The sequence below is a fragment of the Equus quagga genome, chromosome 3 (genome assembly GCF_021613505.1).
Source record: "Equus quagga isolate Etosha38 chromosome 3, UCLA_HA_Equagga_1.0, whole genome shotgun sequence".
Taxonomy (NCBI): domain Eukaryota; kingdom Metazoa; phylum Chordata; class Mammalia; order Perissodactyla; family Equidae; genus Equus; species Equus quagga.
This window is the reverse complement of record NC_060269.1, coordinates 39477807-39499388: the sequence shown is the minus strand read 5'-3', so window position 1 is coordinate 39499388 and position 21582 is coordinate 39477807. Positions and strand designations below refer to the sequence as shown.

The 21582-nt window shown below is 34.6% G+C and overlaps 1 protein-coding gene across 6 annotated transcripts in view; it reads left to right on the top strand.

Moving 5' to 3' along the window:
- The window catches only part of FBXW7 (F-box and WD repeat domain containing 7), a 217388-nt gene extending 196961 nt beyond the window's left edge, over positions 1 to 20427 (top strand). For all 6 annotated transcript variants that reach the window (XM_046656230.1, XM_046656228.1, XM_046656231.1 and 3 more), the window contains 8 exons: positions 3488 to 3622; positions 8302 to 8425; positions 10240 to 10376; positions 11668 to 11781; positions 13009 to 13190; positions 15425 to 15650; positions 17265 to 17475; positions 18527 to 20427. In XM_046656230.1, the coding sequence (XP_046512186.1) occupies positions 3488 to 3622; positions 8302 to 8425; positions 10240 to 10376; positions 11668 to 11781; positions 13009 to 13190; positions 15425 to 15650; positions 17265 to 17475; positions 18527 to 18795 (1398 nt within the window). In that variant the 3' untranslated portion in view covers positions 18796 to 20427. The remainder of the gene's footprint in view (positions 1 to 3487; positions 3623 to 8301; positions 8426 to 10239; positions 10377 to 11667; positions 11782 to 13008; positions 13191 to 15424; positions 15651 to 17264; positions 17476 to 18526) is intronic.
- Positions 20428 to 21582: the final 1155 nt, after the last annotated feature.

Below are 21582 nucleotides of genomic sequence, written 5' to 3'. Positions count from 1 at the left end.
ACTAGACAAGCAAGTCCTAGTGATACCATCAAATATGAAGACTAGAAACACTCTTTAGAGAGAGTTTTGAGATAGCTTTGGGGCAATATTTCCTGACTCTTTGGGAGTTCATTCATTTATTCAACAAATATTTATTGAGCACCTGTCAGGTGCTACGCCCTACTTTGGATCTGAGATACAGTAGTGAACAAAACAGACAAAAAACTCTTTTTCTTAGAATTACGTTGTAGTCAGGAGCGGGTTGGGGTTGGGGAGTTTGGAACTGGTTTGCAATTTTAGAATGATTGCCCAGAGAAGGTCTCAGTGAAGGAAGTATGGAAGCAAGCCATGTGAGTATCTAGGAAAAGAATGTTCCAGGTGAAAAGGCTCTGAAGCAGAGCATGCTTGGTGTGTTTGAGGCACGAAAGAGTGTCTGTGGCTAAAGCACAGTAAATGAGAAGGAAAGGAATAGGAAATTAGAACCTTGTAGACCAACCTAGACTTTGGTTTTTACTTTGAGTGAAGTTGGAAGCCACTAGAGGGTTTTAAACAGAAGAGTGAGTGACTTTTAGCAGTGCTACTCTGACTAGTTTATGGAGAATGGAACGAGGAGGGCGAAGACTGGAAGCTGGGAGACCGGGTAAGAGGTCATAGGGATAATCCAGGTGACAATAACAGCAGCTTAGAACAGTGTAATAATGGTCAGATTCTGGATATATTTTGAAGTTTAAGGCCTTAGAATTCATTGATGCCTCAGAACCAGCTGGGTTCTGTGAGGTTCTGGGTGAGAGTGAGGGTGTCAGGGATAACTCCAGAGTTTTTGGCCTGAGTGACTAATAGAATGGAGTTACATTTTGCTGAAATAGGGAGGATTATGGACATGCATATTTGAAAAGAAAGATCACTGACATGCTAAATTTCTATTACATATCCAAGAATACATGTTGAGTAAGCAATTTTACATACAGGTCTGGAGTTCAGAGAAGAAATCCAGGCTGGAGAGAGGAAAGCTACCTGTACGGTCTAGACCTTTGCTGGAACCATATAAGAGATGATTTTAAGTAATTAGACCATTGACTGTGTATAGTCAGTGGAAACAGTCTCATTCACTATGTAGTTTACAGCTTATGCTACTAATCTTTGTCAGTGGTATACTTTTCAATAAAACGTCACAAAGTAACATCTGCTGAATGTATGCATAATTTAAATAGATATAATTTTGATTTTATTTGACTTGTTAAATAAAATATTATTTGAAACAAAATTAAAATATTATTTAGAGTCTTATGAGCATTTTGTTATACAGGCATAATTTTTGTCATGGACTTTGCCTTAAATACACAGAAATTTTGACATAGTTCCTAACATTTACCTAGGATCTGACTTATTTATTTATCTTGTATTTTGGCTTTTTTCATTCTACACCCTATCCCCTAACATCCTTGATAAAAAGATATTTTTCCATCTATCCGCAGTTATATACCATGTATTGATATTTTTCTATTCCTTTCTTTTTAAAAAACAGTAATGGTACATTAACTGAAAGAAAACATTAAACATGTATCTTACTTTAAATTAGAAATATTCATAGTAACTTAATATAATAAATATGTAAGGTTTACAGAGTAGTAATATGTTGAAAAGTTTTTCACTGTCTTTTTGCTATAGAAGATTGCATAAGATATCTTTATCTTTATATCAAAATTTAACCATAAGTACTTCCAAAAATATTTTTAAAGCAGGTATTCATATATGCAAAGGAGATTAAGAAGTTTACATTAAAATTATCCTATCAAGTGACTTAATTAAAGCTGCATTTGAATCAAGTCAGCATAGTTATCCATCACCCAAAATGAGCGTGTCCATGAATCCTTATTCTGTAGATGGAGAGGAACAACAGATTATAAAAACCCACCTCAAATCCTTTGAGAAATATAAATCAGTAAATCAGAGTTTACAGTATTGATACTAAATGATCAGAGATGAATGGAGATTGATCAATGTAAGTTTTGTCAAAGAGGTAAGTTTTGAACCAGGATTTGAAGCTGCATGAGGGAAACTGAATAAAACAATCAAACTTCAAATTAATTGCTTTTAATTGGTCGTGTGTGTACATATACATATATGTGAGTATTTTTAACTTCTATTTATAAATCTTCACCCTAACCAAAAAGAATTCAAGGTGAGTACTCGAGAAGAATGTTCTGGATATGTGTATATACAGAAGTAAAAGAAAAGAACTCAACATATGTGTTAAGGACAAGCCTGTGTTTCATCTTATTTGATGATAAAATGAGGATTTTTGTGATCATTAAATGAGAAAACGTGACAAGTGCTATGGAAGTACTACTGAAATATGTGACAGTATTGCCATCATCTACGCTTCATGATAGGAAAGGAGATATGAAGTTCCTTGTAGATTCTAAAGGGATGAGTACTTCAAGAAATACTTTTAAAAGTATTCTAAATAAGTCTTCCTGTATCCTCAATATATCTCAGTTTTCAATTATTATCTATTTCACATGTTAAAAATCCAGGTTCCTAGTTTGAGCAAGAAATGGAATGTCAAAATCCAGATCTTTCTAGCTCAAAACCTCACCTATTGTTCTCTCTTCACCCACTTCCAAAATGGACATAATAATTCACAAAGGTACTTAAATCAGACTGCTCAAGGATATTCTTTCACTTAAGTATTACAAGGTTATTTAAATGTTTAACATGATTATTGTGAGGGGAAATTCTCACATTTTAAATTATTCACATGGCTTTTCTGTGCAGGTGTTCCTCAGTGGAAAAAAAAAAGATTTTAAATAATCCCCTAGCGTGGTTTAAAAGAGCTTGTATTTTTGAAGTATAAGTATGTGTTTTTGTTTTTCCATAGTATATTTCTTACCCTCTTTTAGTCTTTGTTCATATTTGAATTTTGCTACTAAGTTAGCTAGTATTTTCTTTTGTTTGCTATTTTTTATCTGAAATTATTTTCACATAAATTAAAGCCCTTTTAATTTGTGGAAGACACTCATCAGATGTGCAGTGTGTCCAGTTATTAGTTTTTCTCTAAATGATGCTGCCAATCTCCTAACTCTCAGATGAGTGCCTTATTAAAACCATCACGTTTTATGATGCCCACTAGAAAGAATGAAGAGAAAGGAAAATCATCTGTCAAAATCCCCTATTTACACAGTAACCGAAATTGATGTTTCTGAATAAAATTTTGGTTTCCCCAAAATTCAACCAGTATCTTGGTGGTAGATGAACATGTAACAATTGTAACGTAGTGCAAAAATATTTTTCTATCAAAAGCATGACATTTTTTAAAGCTTTTACAAAATAAAGGTAGCTAGTAAGCTTGATGAGGCTAAATGATTATCACTTCAGTGCCTTCTGGAGAAAATGTCAGCATAAGCAGCCACCTTTTATGTTGTCTGTAGATGTGGATTTTCCTTTATGAATTCATAATTTGAGACATCTATTAAAATAATGAAAACTTCTAATTCCTCTTTGATAGAGCTGGAGTGGACCAGAAAAATTGCTTGCTTTAGATGAACTTATTGATAGTTGTGAACCAACCCAAGTAAAACATATGATGCAAGTGATAGAACCCCAGTTTCAACGAGACTTCATTTCCTTGCTCCCTAAAGAGGTAAGCATTATCAGTTGTATTCTTCATTGGGTGGTATTTGAAAACATTACTCAACAGCTACCACCTTTAAACATTGTCATGCTAATTATGGTATTCAGTTTTGTTAGTTTAACACTCTTAATTAGTGTTGAAGAGGGCTGTAAATGACAAGCTGTCGTCACTTAATTTTCAGATTAAAGTATACTTATGGACTAACTGACTTTTCCCACCACTGGAATAAGTCATATATGAGAATAAGCTATTGAGTTTCATTAATTTGATTGTCTATACCAAGATTTTTTTCCCAAGTTGTTTGAAGACCAACGTTTATTTGTCTTGATATATTCATTATGGAATTAGATTTCTTTTTTAATTCTGATTTTATTAATATAGTAATTGTTTCTTATTTTGTTGTTTCTTTATCCTAAATCCCTTAGAGACTATAGTTTTATGATTGAATTGTAGTTCAAATTTTTATGATATTGAATTGTAGTTCTCTGTAACTTATGTTGTGTAATTATTTTGAAATATAATGAATTACACATGTATATCTTTTCCTACTAATCATCCCCCTTCTTGCCCCCATTACACATACACATCCGTAAGCACAGATTTCCCATTACAGTTACATTATGATAGCATTTCTCTTGAAATTATTTATGCCCTTTTGTTTTTATATCTTTATATAAAATAAAAGATCTATGATTTTTTATCATAGAATGATTGTGATTGTATGGGCATTCTTGACTGTATAAATGAGGCATATTTTAGATGCAGTTCTTTTATTGATGTTATAGGCTGCATAGTTTCGTTTTGTCAGCAAACAGAAATAATGTAACATTAAATAATCAATGTTACTATGATTTATATTTTCACAAATTATATATTTGCTACTAATTATTTGTGAGTTTAGAAGATGATATATAATACTAATATACCATTGCAAATGATCCTAAAATTTCAAATTTGCAAAGAAAAGTTGATTTTTTTTCAGATAACCATTCTAAATATCCTGAGGGTATTAAAGACAGTCTGAGTAATAATTTCACATTGAATGTGAATAAAATAGTTTCATCATATTTAATGTATAAAACTAAGCATGACTCTGGGAAAAAGCAAAGCAAAAAAAACTCTTTTCCTGAAATGTTTTTTCTTTAGGATGATTTTAAAAATGACATTGTCCCAGAAAAAATTTTTTTATTCTTGCTGGCTCATTCTAAAACTGAACCCTTTGAATAGATTTGGCTTATGAAAGTGACATAAGCTCTCTTTGCTTCCAGAAAGACGTTAATAATTGGAAGCACTTATAAGCATTTGACTGAAAGTGAATTTATTTGCCTTTGATATATTCTTCATGATTTCCCTTGATATTTAGAAGGTAGTATTTTTGTTAAAATATAGACTTTCTCTAGTTTGTCCCCTTATCTCGAAAAATGGTAAGTGTTTTGTTTTGTTTTTGCTCTATTTGGATTTCCACAGTAGCTTCTTAACACACAAAAATGTGATTTAAAATTAGAAAAATATGAAAATATTTTTAAGAGTCTAAGAATTAATCACAAATTATCAATAACAGGGTAAATGCAATACAAATTTTCTTGGATTAACTCTTCTTTTAAAGATTGCCTGAGGGAAAAGAAGTCAGGCTAGACAGGAGAAGGAGTGAGTGAGCCCTGGCTCAGCATATCATCTGTATCTTCCCTGGTTTTTTTTGGTAAAGATTGGCACCTAACAACTGTTGCCAATCTTTTTTTTTTTTTCCTCTGGTTTTATCTCCCCAAGTCCCCCCAGTACGTAGTTGTATATTTTAGTTGTGGGTCCTTCTAGTTGTGTCCCTGTTTTTAACTACTAGAAACAAAGTTTCCTGTTTTGAAAAGTACTTTACTTTATATGTGGAAAAATAATGGTATAGATCTAAGTCCTTGAAGTAACTAACATGATCTTATTGGAGACTAAGCACTTTCCTTATTTAAAACATTATTACCTTCATGTCAGGAAATGGACTTGTAATTTTTTTATAATTCCTTTCAACAGATCTCAAAACTCTTTACCAACATTTGTTTATTAATCTCAAATACATTGACAAAAATCTCACTAGCCTCACATGAGAGGCTTATGATAAACAGCATTATCCTTATTTTATAAGTAAATACCAAGAAACACATAGTGATGTAGTAGACGATCTAGAATGAAACCTAAATTCTTTCATAGGGTCAGTCAGCATTTTCTTTGTTCCTTTTCGTTTCACTAGTTCAGTCCACTGAAATAGAGCAATTCTAGGAACATATTAGCTGCCTTTTAAGTACAATATAATCATCTTTTATGTAAGTTATAGAAAAAAACCAAAAAATAGCAACTCTCACCGAAATGACAAGTTTGGGCAAGGAAAAGGTAATTATCCAAAATAGATTTTCAGCTTAAGAGCTTCCGTCTGGTGGAAGTAGTCTGTAGGAAGAATTACTAATCTAGATTTTACCTTTGAAACAAATTAATAGAAAATTGCATTAGCTAACCATTTGACTTGGCTGCAAGAAACCTATAACCCCTCCTGTGGTGTTGGAGAGATGTAGTTTGGGACAATGTCCATTCTCTAACCCTCGTAAGGAACCCCACACGACAAAATCTTGCTTCCTTTGAAGAACTGATATCCTTCCCCATAATACATCTAAGAATTGTGTAACTAGTTGCTGTTCCCTCTTTGCTTGGCAGTTTAATTCAAAAACCACGTAAGATATTGTTGCCAGCTTATCTGTATTCTACTTTTCCCTGGTTTAAACCTTCTTTTCTGGTTTATATTTTTCCTGGTTCTGATTTTCTTTTTCATTTTTTCTATTTTGCCTTGTGTATTTTCTGTAATACCTAGATGTTCTGATGGAATAGACAAACATTTAATAAGTTGAAGTCCATGGTTGACTTAGGGCCTTTGCTATTTTAAAGGAAAGTGTGCCAGTTACCTGTGGAGTTAGTACTTCAACTTTCTTTGGCACCTGAGTGTTTCTTTACATTTGTCTAAAGCAAGCAGACACTAGGCTAGATCTCCTAATCAGCAGTAATGAAGGAAATTTTACCTGTTGATTTTGGGATGTACTTTTGAAATCTAAGCTGCTCTGGATTTGTTTTCTAGCCTTTAAGATCCATTTAGTGTTTCTGTAGATTACTAGATTTCTACTTTAGCTGGATCACTAAAGTAAAGAATAGACTTTTTCATATGACTATTCTAAATATCTTCGGCATTAAATAGCATCTCTTCCACAAACACAACTTTGTGCCTAATAATTTCTGTGCTAAATATCAATTTCACATAGAAGATTAATAATATGTTATTATCACATTACTGTTAAACTGACACTAAGCAACCTTGCCCAGGTTTTGATTAATTGATAATTTTAAAATTAAGCGGCTTATGGAGTATCCATTAAAAAAAATACAATGTTGAGATACATATGTATGTGTATATTTATATATCTGTATGTATGGAGATGCATATACATAGATTAGTGAATATACTTATGCCTTTTTATTTTAAATGACTCAGTTTCTATATGTGATACTGAATGGTCTTCTCTGATAGACCAAAAATAATTATTCCACAAAAAGATTTTGACTGTCATTTGTCAATAGTAGTGTTAAATTGAATACTGACTGGTTAAAGAACTTTCTATATAGAATGTTCTCTTAAATATGAGAGCAATAATGAACTCTCTCTATATAAAGTCATTGGAAAAGCATAATTTATATCATGTAATTCCTGTTTAGCATCAAAAAGTAATTGAAATTATGCTTTTATCCCCATATGAACCTTGATCCTTTAAGTGATAGTTTGTTTTAATCCTTGTAATTTAATTTATATGAAAACTAAACTTTATTGCCCTGTTTAGATCATTTTTGTCCTAATATCATAATTTAAATGTTTATGTGATTTGTGAGGCTAATTGAGTAAGCATACTCAGAAGCTATCATTCCCCTTTTTCTTCTCTTTCCTCTTATTTATTTGAATTGATTTTACACACTGAAAAAATAATTGATGATTTGCACATTCTGGAAACAAAATTTTAAAATCAACGGTATACCAAAGAGCTAGCTCAAATATACAACTGTCTGGCCCATCAAGAGAAGCCCCATAAGCAATGTAAAGGAATTAGAACCCAGTTACTTTCTATGTCTATGGAGTGGTTTAATAATTGTCCCCTTTTGTCATTTAAAGTAAAGAATGTAAATTTGGAAAGGTTCATCATTGTGATAATAAACACTTTGATGTGATAAAGCACTATTGATTATCTCTATCAGGAGTGATCTGAAATCATACCACACAGAATATATAGAAATCTCATTTTTTCTCTTAAGTCCTGTCTTCAGTGAATTTACATTGTAGTGGGGAGAGGAAAAGACAAATTTAAACAACTAATAAATAAATAGTAGAATATTGAATTGAGGCTCACAGAGGAAAGGCAAGAGCAGAGGCAGAAGAGGTGAGGAGTTAGTGGACTAAGGTTCATAAAAACCAATGGAGTGTTTGGGTTTTTAAAATCTGGTATATATTTGTTAAGACTGAATATTAGAATGTGCTGCCTTTCATAATTTTAGAAATTAGAATGTAGAATTAAATAACATCTATAAGTACTTTATCCTATAGAGAATAATTAACATTGTTTTTATCAAAAGTTTTTTTAAATATGGGTATGCTATACTTTTCCTTTTTATAGCTGGCGCTTTATGTGCTTTCATTCCTGGAACCCAAAGACCTGCTACAAGCGGCTCAGACGTGTCGCTACTGGAGAATTTTGGCTGAAGATAACCTTCTCTGGAGAGAGAAATGCAAAGAAGAGGGTAAGGTTCAAAATCACATAGAGAAAATGTTTGTACTTTGAAAAAGCAAAGTGATTCTGAAAACATGAAAGTAATTAGTTTTATGTGTAAGTAGAATAAAGTGGTAAATAAATGAAAAGAAAATTTTGACAGCCTATCAGAGAATCAAGAATGAGTCTTCATTTACATTCACCTACTTATGTAAAGCCCACAGGTTATTCCACACATTCAAATGAACCAAATCTTGCAGCTGACTCCTTTAATGAGTACTGTAACTAATAGCAAATATATCCGATTTGCTTCCCAATCTCTAGCAGAATTAGTAAACAATGGAAAAGTCAAGATGAGGAAACTCAAAGGAAACCCAAAAATTTTATTAGCAATAAAATACTCAACTATTCCATATTCTATTCATTTCTTCTGCAGATATTTGTGAAACACCTCCTATGAGCTGAACATTCTTAAATTCTGGAGACATAATAGTGAACTTGCATTTTCTTCCCATCATGGAGCTTATGTTCTTAAAACCTGTTAAAAAAAAAAATCCCCTTTCTTAGTTGAGGAGTAGGTATCATGCATATTAATTTAAGAAAGGATATTTTTTTTCCAGCCGGCATCTAGGAAAATAATATTTTTTGAAAATAGGTAAAAATATTATTTGCCTCTGACAAGCAAAATTTTTGAGAAAGAATCATGGAGCATGAGACAGATACTCCATAGGTTATCTTGCCCTTCATGGAGGTCATAGTTGAATAGGGAACACTGGTGGTTAGTGAAACTTCGAGGTGAAGATCCAGGATACTTGGTTTCTAATCCTGCCTCTACCTCGTCTGTGGCTTGGACTAGTCAATGAAACCTTCTCTTCTCAAGTGTCTGTCCACATAAAGTGGGATTAATCATCCCTGACTTATGTTCTCTCAGAGAAGCATTAGTTTAATGACTTTTTTAAAAATTGTGGTAACATATACATAACATAGAATTTATCATTTTAACTATTTTTAAGTGTAAAGTTCAGTTGCATTATTTACATTCACATTGTTGTGAACCCGTCACCACCATCCATCTCCACAACTTTTTTATCTTCCCCAGCTGCAACTCTATACCCATTTAACAATAACTCCCTATTCCTCCTCCCTGCAGCCCCTGGCAACTGCCATTCTGTTTTCTCTATGAATTTGACTATTCTAGGTCTCTCATAAAAGTGGAATCATACAGTGTTTGTCTTTTTGTGACTGGCTTATTTCACTTAGCATAATGTCTTCAAGGCTTCCGCTTAGCGTGTGTCAGAATTTTGTCTTCATTAAGGCTTAATATTATTCCATTGTATGTACATATCAGATTTTGTTTATCCATTCATCCATTGATGGACATTTAGGTTGCTTCCACCTTTTGGCTATTAGAAATAATGCTGCTATGAATGTGGGTTACAAATATCTGTTCAAATCTCTGCTTTCAATTCTTCTGGGTGTCCCAGAAGTGGAATTGCTGGATCATATCATAATTCTGTTTTAATTTTTTGGAGGGACCACCATACTATTTTCCACAGTAGCTACGCCATTTTATATTCCCACAAGCATTCCACATGAGTTCCAGTTTCTGCATGTCCCCACCAACACTTCACAGAATCATTTTGAGAAAGAAATGAAATAGTCGATCTGAAAACATACCATACAGAATGCAAACTTTACATTATTGTTTTGTAGCAACAGCATTAGAAATTGGACAGTCTCATGCATTTTGGTGATTTTGAGCATATGGAAAAATGAGATACATTATAAAATGTGTAATTGTTATTGGTGAAGGCAGTTATACTCTTTAACTCTTTAAAACTTTAGGTATTGATGAACCATTGCACATCAAAAGAAGAAAAGTAATAAAACCAGGTTTCATACACAGTCCATGGAAAAGTGCATACATCAGACAGCACAGAATTGATACTAACTGGAGGCGAGGAGAACTCAAATCTCCTAAGGTAACTGAACTCTTGGACAATGTAACAGAAACCATTAATCAGCGTTAATACCTAATGTACTCTTTCACTTCTTGGCAACCAGTATAACTTGACACCTATCTCCTGTAGAAAGAAAACAGTATATATTAAAATAACTAAAAGTGTAACTGACAATATTCCTTTACAGTCATGCGCCACATAATGACATTTCAGTCAATGACAGACCACATATATGACGGTGGTGGTTCCATAAGATTAGTACCATATAGCCTAGGTGTGTAGTAGGCTATACTATCTAGGCTTGTGTAAGTGTACTCTATGATATTCGCACGACAACGCAGTCGCCAAATGATACATTTCTTAGAATCCATCCTGTTGTTAAGCAGCACATGACTGTATTGCTAATTTCTCTAGTCTGACAACTAATTTCACTTGAATAAAAGATGAGTTGAATTGCGTGTTGTTCTATCTTATGTAAATGAAAATTTCTGGCTATCCTGTTGAATTTTGTGTCATAGACATTCTACTTAGGAATTTGCTCCCTCTCTGACCACATAGTTCAAACATGAATTTTTGAGAAGTGTCCATGTTTTATTTATTTTGTTTATTTTTTGTTGACTTGTGTGTGTTTTATTTTTGTAAATTTAAGCATAATTTTGGTTTTCTGTCTTATAACATTTCAAGTATATAAAGATTGGCAAAAATCCTTGAAATTCTTACATATGTCTTTACAACTGGAAAAAAGCAATTTGGGGAGACACTGTTGTATTAATATGTATACATTATGGCAGGCTTTTTTGGTTTTAAGTTGAAAAAGTTGGTAATTATTGTTACTCTTATCTTTCTAGTTAGTAGGTGCTTTTGTTGTGTGGGTCAAAATTGCAAAACTTAGGGCCAGCCCCGGTGGTCTAGTGGTTAGGTTTGGTGTACTCCGCTTTGGCAGCCTGGGTTCATTTCCTGGGCATGGACCTACATCACTCAGTGACCCTGCTGTGGTGGTGGCCCACATACAAAATAGAGGAAAACTGGCAACAGTTGTTAACTCAGGGTGAATCTTCCTCAGCAAAAAAAAGAAATAGGCAAAACTTAGATGCATGTTCTTTTGGTGTAAACAGATAAAATAGATAATTATAAAATGTTTAATACTTATTCATCAGCCAGAAAGGATGATGCTTCACATTATATATAAATTTTAATTTTATAAATAGGCTACAGATTACTGTTCCTATTTATGACTTCATTTTTCTTTTTACCAGTATTTTAAAAAACGTAATTTAATAACATATTTCTAATCTATTTATCTATCTTGTAGGTGCTGAAAGGACATGATGATCATGTGATCACATGCTTACAGTTTTGTGGTAACCGAATAGTTAGTGGTTCTGATGACAACACTTTAAAAGTTTGGTCAGCAGTCACAGGAAAAGTAAGTTTACTTCTTTCTCTACTTCACAAAGTCGCCATTTTGTGTGTGTCTTTGCAAGGATCAGCCAGTGAAAGGAAAACAAGGATTCCTTTTTGCCCCGAGCTTATTTCAATAGCAAATACCAGAGCTTCTAATTTAGCTTTTCCCTTGCAATGAAGATTATGTTTCTCATGAGAGGGACGTCATTGGTTTCTTCTTCATTTAAATAGTTCATCTATCTTTGTGACTTAGCTATTTTAAGATTGCTTTATCTTTTTCTTGGCTTAATTTTCCCACTTAACCATCTAAGTTATATCTCCTTTCTTTTTAATGTTTGAATCTTTCTCAAAACTATGATTCAGGGATATTTGTTTTACCTTGTGAAACCACTTTGTTGATAACCCACCTATAATTTAGAAGTTAAATAAATCGTGTTAATTTAGACTTATCTCAAGCCTTGTGAGATGGAAGTTAAGCAGACTAGGCATTTAATAGGAATTGGAAGAAAGCAGTCCAAGAATCAGTTCCACTGCATGCAATATTATACTTTAAAGTTTCTCTAGTGAATGCTTATTTTATATCTGTCCAATGGAGAATATTTTTATAAATTAAGTAATTGATCTAAAAACTAATAGAGGAAAGTATGAGGGAAAATATCTTATGTCTTTTAAGATGTCTTATAGCATGTTGATTCTTGGGCAAGAATCTTCTAAATATTCCAAGTCAGATATTAAAATTTTTAAAAGCAGCTTAATATTTCCATAGTGTAATATTAGTTTTGGATTTATTTCAGGGTTTTAATGTCTGTCTTTACTTGTCTAGAAGTACCTTGCCTGGCTCCTAACTACTGCCTTGGGGCAGATTCAGATGAGATGTGGTATGTAGCCACACCCAACACTGTTGGCATTCTTTCATTGAATCCATGCCCATGGAAGAAACCAAGTTGCAATTTTAGTATTTTTTCATCAAAGAGGCCAGGCTGGAGCTGTCATACTTTCATGAGAAATGTTTACTTTCTACATACTGTTCCTAAATTGTGTGTATGTCTATAGTATGTAATGCTACTGAATAAACAAAGCAATAAATATTGATAGGATTATGTTATATTGATGTGAAAGATTATTTTCTGATACACCAAACAATCAAGTTGAGTAAATAACTTTACTCCAAATTTTAATGAGCTACTTAAATGCTATTTAAATCATTTTCCTTTCTACCCAAAAGTAATCATCTTAAGTGTTTTTCTAGTGTCTGAGGACATTAGTGGGACACACAGGTGGAGTATGGTCATCACAGATGAGAGACAACATCATCATTAGTGGATCTACAGATCGGACTCTCAAAGTATGGAATGCAGAGACTGGAGAATGTATACATACCTTATATGGGCATACTTCCACTGTACGTTGTATGCATCTCCATGAAAAAAGGTAAGGGAATATCCTGTAGTGGTTGGAAATTATCCTCTGTTACTTGTGAATTTGGGGCCTTTTGTGTAGAATTCAGCTTGTATAATACTTATTGTGTATAGTAGAGAGAGAGTGATAATGTGCTCTTCAATTAGACTATAATTATTAGACTTCTTAGATGTTTCTATACTAGGAAAACAGTGGTGTATCGGCTTAAAATTGGGAGGTTGTCTTTAAATTTCCTTCCTCATTTAATAGTGTTGTTGGCTTCCTCCTTGAAACTCTTTACTCTCTAGTCTTGAATGACACCTTACTTTATTGTTCTACATCTTTGATGAGTCATCATATTCAAAAAAATTATTTTCTCTTTTTGTTGATATTCATATTTCTGCTAGTGGGACAAATTCAGTTATTCAGGCTTCATGCCTCTGAGTCTTTATTTACCACCCTACCCCCACTACATCGTATCCCCTATATCTAGGCAAAAGCTGAAGCCTGTGGGGTTTTTTTTTTTTCCAAGGAAGATTAGCCCTGAGCTAACTACTGCCAATCCTTCCTCTTTTTGCTGAGGAAGAATGGCCCTGAGCTAACATCCATGCCCATCTTCTTCTGCTTTATACGTGGGACGCCTGCCACAGCATGGCTTGCCAAGTGGTGCCATGTCCGCAACTGGGATCCGAACCCTGGGCCACTGAGGAGCAGAACATGCGATCCTAACCTCTGCACCACTGGGCCAGCCCTGTGGGTTTTAATTGTTTCTCTTGTTACCTATCATCTGAACTATTGACATAGCTTTCAAACTTGGTCTTCTCAGCTTTTGCCCAGCTGACAGAGAATACTCTTTTAATTATGATAGCATCGCTGCCCTTTGGGAGCCTTCTGTTGCTTACTGAATTAAGGAAGAAATCCTCAATCCAGTTTTCAAAACGGTTTCAGCCAAACCAGACTACTTGCCTTTTTCTTCTCTGACTTTGCTGTTGCTTTTATGTGCTCCTTACAAAGCCCTCCTGTCAAAGTCCTTTCCGTCTTCTCTTGGCATGTCTTCATGGTACCCCTGTTAAACAAATGTGATTTCTACTTAATTTGTCCAAAAAAAGTCTCTTTGAAGGGTCCTTACAGTGAATCCACTCTAGTCTTTACCTTTAATTCTGTCCAAAGCATCTTCTTTATTAAGAGCCATTACATTAAGCAGATAGCACACTAGATTTGCAATATGGGAAGAAAAGTACCTTTTCATCTGTAATTTGAATCTACTTTGAACACTGTGTCCTACTATTAAAATTTGGGGGATTGGCATCAAGAGACCTTGCATTTCAGTTTCCCTTATGTTCTGATTTAAATCTCTCAGTGCTTCCATTTTCTACTCTTCCAAATGTGGAAACTGTGGCCTTTCTTTATCTCTTAGGAATGACATAAAGATACCTGAGTTTTCTACTCTTCTTTGTGATCCAGTGATTGCAGTACAGTATTTGTATCACTCTTGTCTTTAGAAAAGTATAATTTTAATAATATTGAGCCAAATTTTTAAGGGTTTTCTGTTGCCTCTACATGTGTATCTTCTAAAATCTGTATATCTTAATGCCCCCAAAGCCTATTGAATGTTTTTAAATATAAACATATGCAGCCTTTTTTTGAGGACATGTCTTCAACTGGTTAATTTTACCAGAATATATGGTATAAAGTACCTATCTTTGGCTGTTTAAATTCCAAATTCTAATTTGTTTTGTTGAATAACCTTTATTGAATTTTTTCCTAATCGCAAAGGGAATACATGTTCATAATTAAAATTTTGTGAAATCCCAGAAAGAATAAAGAAGAAAATTTAAAATTTTCAAAATACTGCCACCCTGAGTTTCCCAATTAACATTTTGTACATATTGTTCACATTAGCATTTTATTTCTAAAAGCAAGATCTTATTGTATGTATTTAGAGCTGGCTGCTGCTGCTGCTGCTTTAAATACAACACAGTAGTTTTCAAACTGTTCCACAGAACCACAAGGTGCTACTCAATCCCTCATAGGTGAGGGAACTAACTATACAGGCAGAATTCTAGGCTTCCCAACTTCCCATCCCAATCCCAGTAACTCAGCTTTTGTATATTTCTATCAATATCAAGGTATTACATAGGATTTCTTTTGAAAACAGGTGTTCCTGCTTAAGAAAATAAAATAATAAGTTTAATAAGCACTGACTTTATGTTTTTTCATGTTATTAAACATTCTGATACATTTTTTTTCTGTTTTCACCCCTACAGAGTTGTTAGCGGTTCTCGAGATGCCACTCTTAGGGTTTGGGATATTGAGACAGGCCAGTGTTTACATGTTTTGATGGGTCACGTAGCAGCGGTCCGCTGTGTTCAATATGATGGCAGGAGGGTTGTTAGTGGAGCATATGATTTTATGGTGAAGGTGTGGGATCCAGAGACTGAGACCTGTCTACACACGTTGCAGGGGCATACTAATAGAGTCTATTCATTACAGGTAAGAGATCGTATCTGCCTATCCCTTAGATGCTCTACTGATGAATCATAAAATTGTTTTAGTCAGATAATCATTGTCCAATTGCTGATCCCATACAGTCCAGAAAAGGCGAATCAAATTATCCTACTGTTTACATATACTTTAAAATTGGCATGAAGAAAGCATAAATTTTTAAATTATTTAAATGATTGGTTTCAATTTTTCTGGGATCCATTTTCCATCTAAAATACAAATATTTGTCTTGGAACCTGAGACTTCAGAGCCCTAAGATTTGCTATATTAATTAATGGGTAGATAGTCTCATAGGAGAATAACCCGGATTTTAATAAACTCCTTAGCAAAGGATTAATTTGGCCAAAAGCTGCCCCTTTGCCTTGATAGCTGAAAGTTGACAGACCATGTAATTGTGATTCCATCCTCATTCAAAGTGGAAGTGGAGCCTTTCTGCGTAAAGCTGCTTTACCATTCCAGGCCTACTGATATGTAGTCATAAAGAAGTAAATTTGACTCAACTGATTTTTTGTTGTTGTTTACATTTTGAACCTGAGATCCTTGAATAGATTGCTGTATTTTGAGATAAATAACTACATTAATAGCAAGTTTAGAAAAGGAATGTTGTTTCATTTTCTGAAAAATAGCATTTCCAATTTGAAAATATTTCCTATTACTTATGTTTACCAGTTACTGCCCATTAGTGATCAGCAACTTCATTCATCATCCCAGTGCTGACGGTTCTGTTTTGGGGGTTTTAATTCTTAATTGATGGAATACTGTCTATGTCATGAAATGTTGATATATAATAAAGATGTCTGTTAACTTAGAGAAAGTTATGAATTTGGAGGAGGGAATTGGCTGCAGTTGTTTTTATATTTTGTGATATGCTCAGAACCTTAATGAATATAATATTCTCATTTAAATAAACCATTAGATGGAGAAGAGGGGTAGCAACATTATTATAGATCTTCTGGGAATTGCTCTTTATTGACTTTTGGTATAGCTGGGAAGCTGAAGAAGAGGTGCTCTGTAGTTAGCTTTCATTATCAAAAATGCCCACTCTTCTAATCCCAGATAGAATTACCTGTTGACATATTTACTCATTAGCCTTAAGTTCTTGTAAATGAAATTTTTATCTTATATACGGTTTTTAATGGGACTTACTTTTAAATATCATGAAAGTTAACTCTAGCCCTTTTCATGCCGTAGTTGTTGATAAGCATGGGGCCCTTTGTCACAAGCTCTGTTAATAGTCTCAACTTCCTATTGGGAAGTAAAACTCAAATGACAATCCTTATTGAATCATCCATGATATGTAGCTACTAAGTATGGCCTGATGATCTGAAAATAGTATATCCATTTTAGATGTTTATTTTCTTTTTACTTGTTTTTGCATCTAGTTGAAGCCACTGGCCACAGAAAATTAGCATTTCTGATAGAAACTTCTGAGAACATGCACTGTAGAGTTGCTTGATTACATGTGCTTTATCTTAGTACCTCATTTTAGTCTTGGCATTACCCATTTCCCATGCTCTACTCCTCTCCCCCATTAGGATTAAGGCCAATAAATAATATCAAGGACGTCTACACTTCTAGTCTAATAAACTGTGTCTATTGTAGTTTGATGGCATCCATGTGGTGAGTGGATCTCTTGATACATCAATCCGAGTTTGGGATGTGGAGACAGGGAATTGCATTCACACGTTAACAGGACACCAGTCGTTAACAAGTGGAATGGAACTCAAAGACAATATTCTTGTCTCTGGGAATGCAGATTCTACAGTTAAAATCTGGGATATCAAAACAGGACAATGTTTACAAACATTGCAAGGTAGGTATTGGCAACCCACCTTTCGTTGTGTTCATTAAAAATGAAATTGTTAGAGGAGAAATAGGGAGCTTTTGTATCACAAAAGGAATTAACCTCATACAAAATGAAAATGCTTATTTTGGATAAGTTTATGAGCATTTCTACTCTGACTTGACAGAACTAGGCTACCCTTGAGAAAGTGTTTGAAATGGTGTTTCTAATATAAAATTACTTAATCACTTCCTGTACAGTTAACTCTACCTAACCTTAAAGAACAATATGAAGAAAGATCTTGGCCATATCACAGGACTCACTCATTTTATTTTTTTGAGACATCATTTTATTTTGAATTTGTAGTCTAATTTTAAATTAAAGAGCTACCTTACTGAAAAAAATCCAGAATCTGATAGAAAATTGCTTTGGCCTCAACTTAGACCCTTAACCATCTGCTTAACCAGGATGGGAAGGAATAATAGTGCCCACCAACATAGAAAAAGACACGTGTGAAAGCCACTAATATTAAATGAGGCACAACTCTGTTAGCTTCTTACGTTATGATTAGCTTCTTTTTATTGGTCATGGCCCTTAGAAAGTGTTTTTTTCAGTGAGGCTATCTGGTGGGCTGTATTGCAGCTAATTACTCATTGGTTTTGTCTCTTCCTCGGAGTGTTGAAATAGTGTCCACTCAGCTTTTGCCTTCTACTGGTCGGTTCAAAGTGGTAGGGTAGTCGATCTCTTATGCTCATTTGTCCATCAGCAGAAGCTGGACTATCTATCTACATCATCACCAAGAGAAGCTCTCATTCACACAGCCAGAAAAAATGTGTGCCTGGTAGCTAACCACGCTTGCTGGGACAGAACTCTTGAAAATTAACATTTTGGTTACAAATACCTACCCGATTTTCTTACATCCCCACTGATCCTAAAATACTCAGAACACAGTTTCTAAATATGCAGCATTTTAAGTATTTCATTTATCATATGCTCTAACGTAGAAGTCTGCAAATTACAATGTAACTAACCCATAGCCATGATTTCCAACCAGTAATTAAGTTCCTCTGGTTTTGCCTAGGTCCCAACAAGCATCAGAGCGCTGTGACCTGTTTACAGTTCAACAAGAACTTTGTAATTACCAGTTCAGATGATGGAACTGTTAAACTATGGGACTTGAAAACGGGTGAATTTATTCGAAACCTAGTCACATTGGAAAGTGGGGGGAGTGGGGGAGTTGTGTGGCGGATCAGAGCCTCAAACACAAAGCTGGTGTGTGCGGTTGGGAGTCGGAATGGGACTGAAGAAACCAAGCTGCTGGTGCTGGACTTTGATGTGGACATGAAGTGAAGAGCAGAAAAGATGAATTTTGTCCAAATGTGTAGACGATATACTCCCTGCCCTTCCCCCTGCAAAAAAAGAAAAAAAAGAAAAAAAGAAAAAAGAAAAGAAAAAAGAAAAAAATCCCTTGTTCTCAGTGGTGCAGGATGTTGGCTTGGGGCAACAGAGTGAAAAGACCTACAGACTAAGAAGGAAAAGAGGAAGAGATGACAAACCGTAACTGACAAGAGAGGCGTCCGCTGTCTCATCACATAAAAGGCTTCACTTTTGACTGAGGGCAGCTTTGCAAAATGAGACTTTCTAAATCAAACCAGGTGCAATTATTTCTTTATTTTCTTCTCCAGTGGTCATTGGACAGTGTTAATGCTGAAACATCGTTACAGATTCCGCTACCCTGTTCTTTTACCACTGAGACCTAGAAAGGAGCTGCAATAACATCAAAACAAGTACTGGTTGACTTTCTAATTAGAGAGCATCTGCAACAAAAAGTCATTTTTTCTGGAGTGGAAAAGCTAAAAAGAAAAATTACTGTGAATTGTTTTTGTACAGTTATCATGAAAAGCTTTTTTTTTTTTTTTTTGCCAACCATTGCCAATGTCAATCAATCACAGTATTAGCCTCTGTTAATCTATTTACTGTCGCTTCCACATACACTCTTCAGTGCATATGTTGCTCAAAGGTGGCAAGTTGTCCTGGGTTCTGTGAGTCCTGAGATGGATTTAATTCTTGATGCTGGTGCTAGAAGTAGGTCTTCAAATATGGGATTGTTGTCCCACCCCTGTACTGTACTCCCAGTGGCCAAACTTATTTATGCTGCTAAATGAAAGAAAGAAAAAAACAAATTATTTTTTTTTATTTTTTTTCTGCTGTGACGTTTTAGTCCCAGACTGAATTCCAAATTTGCTCTAGTTTGGTTACGGAAAAAAGACTTTTTGCCACTGAAACTTAAACCATCTGTGCCTCTAAGAGGCTGAGAATGGGAGAGTTTCAGATAATAAAGAGTGAAGTTTGCCTGCAAGTAAAGAATTGAGAGTGTGTGCAAAGCTTATTTTCTTTTATCTGGGCAAAAATTAAAACACATTCCTTGGAACAGAGCTATTGCGCCTGTTCTGCGGAGAAGCTTTTCTTTTTGAGGGCTGTGGTGAATGGATGAAAGTACATAATAAAACTGACAAAATATTTTAAAAATATATAAAACACAAAATTAAAATAAAGTTGCTGGTCAGTCTTAGTGTTTTACAGTATTTGGGAAAACAACTGTTACAGTTTTATTGCTCTGAGTAACTGACAAAGCAGAAACGACTCAGTTTTTGTAGTAAAGGCGTCACACGCAAAAGAACGAGATGAATGAGAGTCGATGGCTGCCTCATTCTCCAAGAGCCACAACTCAAGCTGAACTGTGAAAGTGGTTTAACACTGTATCCTAGGCGATCTTTTTTTCCTCCTCCTGTTTATTTTTTGTTTGTTTTATTTATAGTCTGATTTAAAACAATCAGATTCAAGTTGGTTAATTTTAGTTATGTAACAACCTGACATGATGGAGGAAAACAACCTTTAAAGGGATTGTGTCTATGGTTTGATTCACTTAGAAATTTTATTTTCTTATAACTTAAGTGCAATAAAATGTGTTTTTTCATGTTAGTATGCCTGTTTCTTCCACTGAGGTAATAATACTTCATTATAAATATTTAGGGTTTGTCTCTAGTATTTAAAATAGCAAAGTCTTGGTTTCTTTGCATTCCCTGTAGGGTGACAGCAATCAGCACCTCCAGGCCTGTTTTATACAGCTAAGGTAAGAATAATGTGTCGCAAATGCAAATTTCATTTATCTCCTTAGACTATAAAGGAGGACACTCCATTGTGCTTATCTCTGCATTACACTGGGATGTGTAAATATGGAATCCAGGTCCCTCAGAGAGTAACAGAACTTATGATACCTACAAAGTTCTATAAATAAGTTCTATAAAAAGTTCATTTTTAAAATTTGACCACATACTGAGAACTCACCAGGAATTGTCTATGCGTTATCTCTGAAGCTCCCAGCATTGTGAGAAGTAGGTACTGTTGTCTCCATTTTATAAGATGAGGGCAAAACTGTGGCCCTGGCTGGTTAGGTGATTTGTCAGAAGTCAGCTAACTAGTAGAGCGCCAAGATTCAAACCCATGCCCTCTGAGAAGAAAGAAACCTAGAATTCTGACAGACTAAAGCAAGGTTTGGGAAAAAATAAGTCATTTTTCTGGTATTTTCAGGCTCTTCTGTTGCTGTTTTATTTGATAAATGTAATATTCTATAATACAAGTGAAAAAGATGAAGTTCAGTAATTCAAATTATACAACCTCTCAAACAGCAAGTTCTCCCTCCCATATATATATATATATCCAATAATCTCAACTATCTGGGCCATAGATAAAAATCTAAATTTAATAAAAATGGATGCTGCTTAGAATGAGCTTCTCACAGTGATGAAGTATGTGTTGTTGACTTAGAGGGCAGCACTTCTTGGGCCTCACCCTCCCAAAGCTGCTCACTCAGAGCCTCTGGGAGCAGACCCCAAGAGGCTGCATTTCAGCTAGCTCACCAGGTGAGTTACAGACGCAGCTCTGACAACCACGGCCTTAGATAGCCTGCGAGTACGTTTGGTTATTTGGTTTATTAGTCCCCAGCACATTACGGGCACAAGCACGTCAGGGAGAAGTGACAGGTTAAAGGCAAAGACAGAAGAACTACATGGTTAAATACAAGGGAGAAACTGTTTTCGGCAGCTAAGTGCGGGGTGAGCGGCCCTGCCTGCCTGA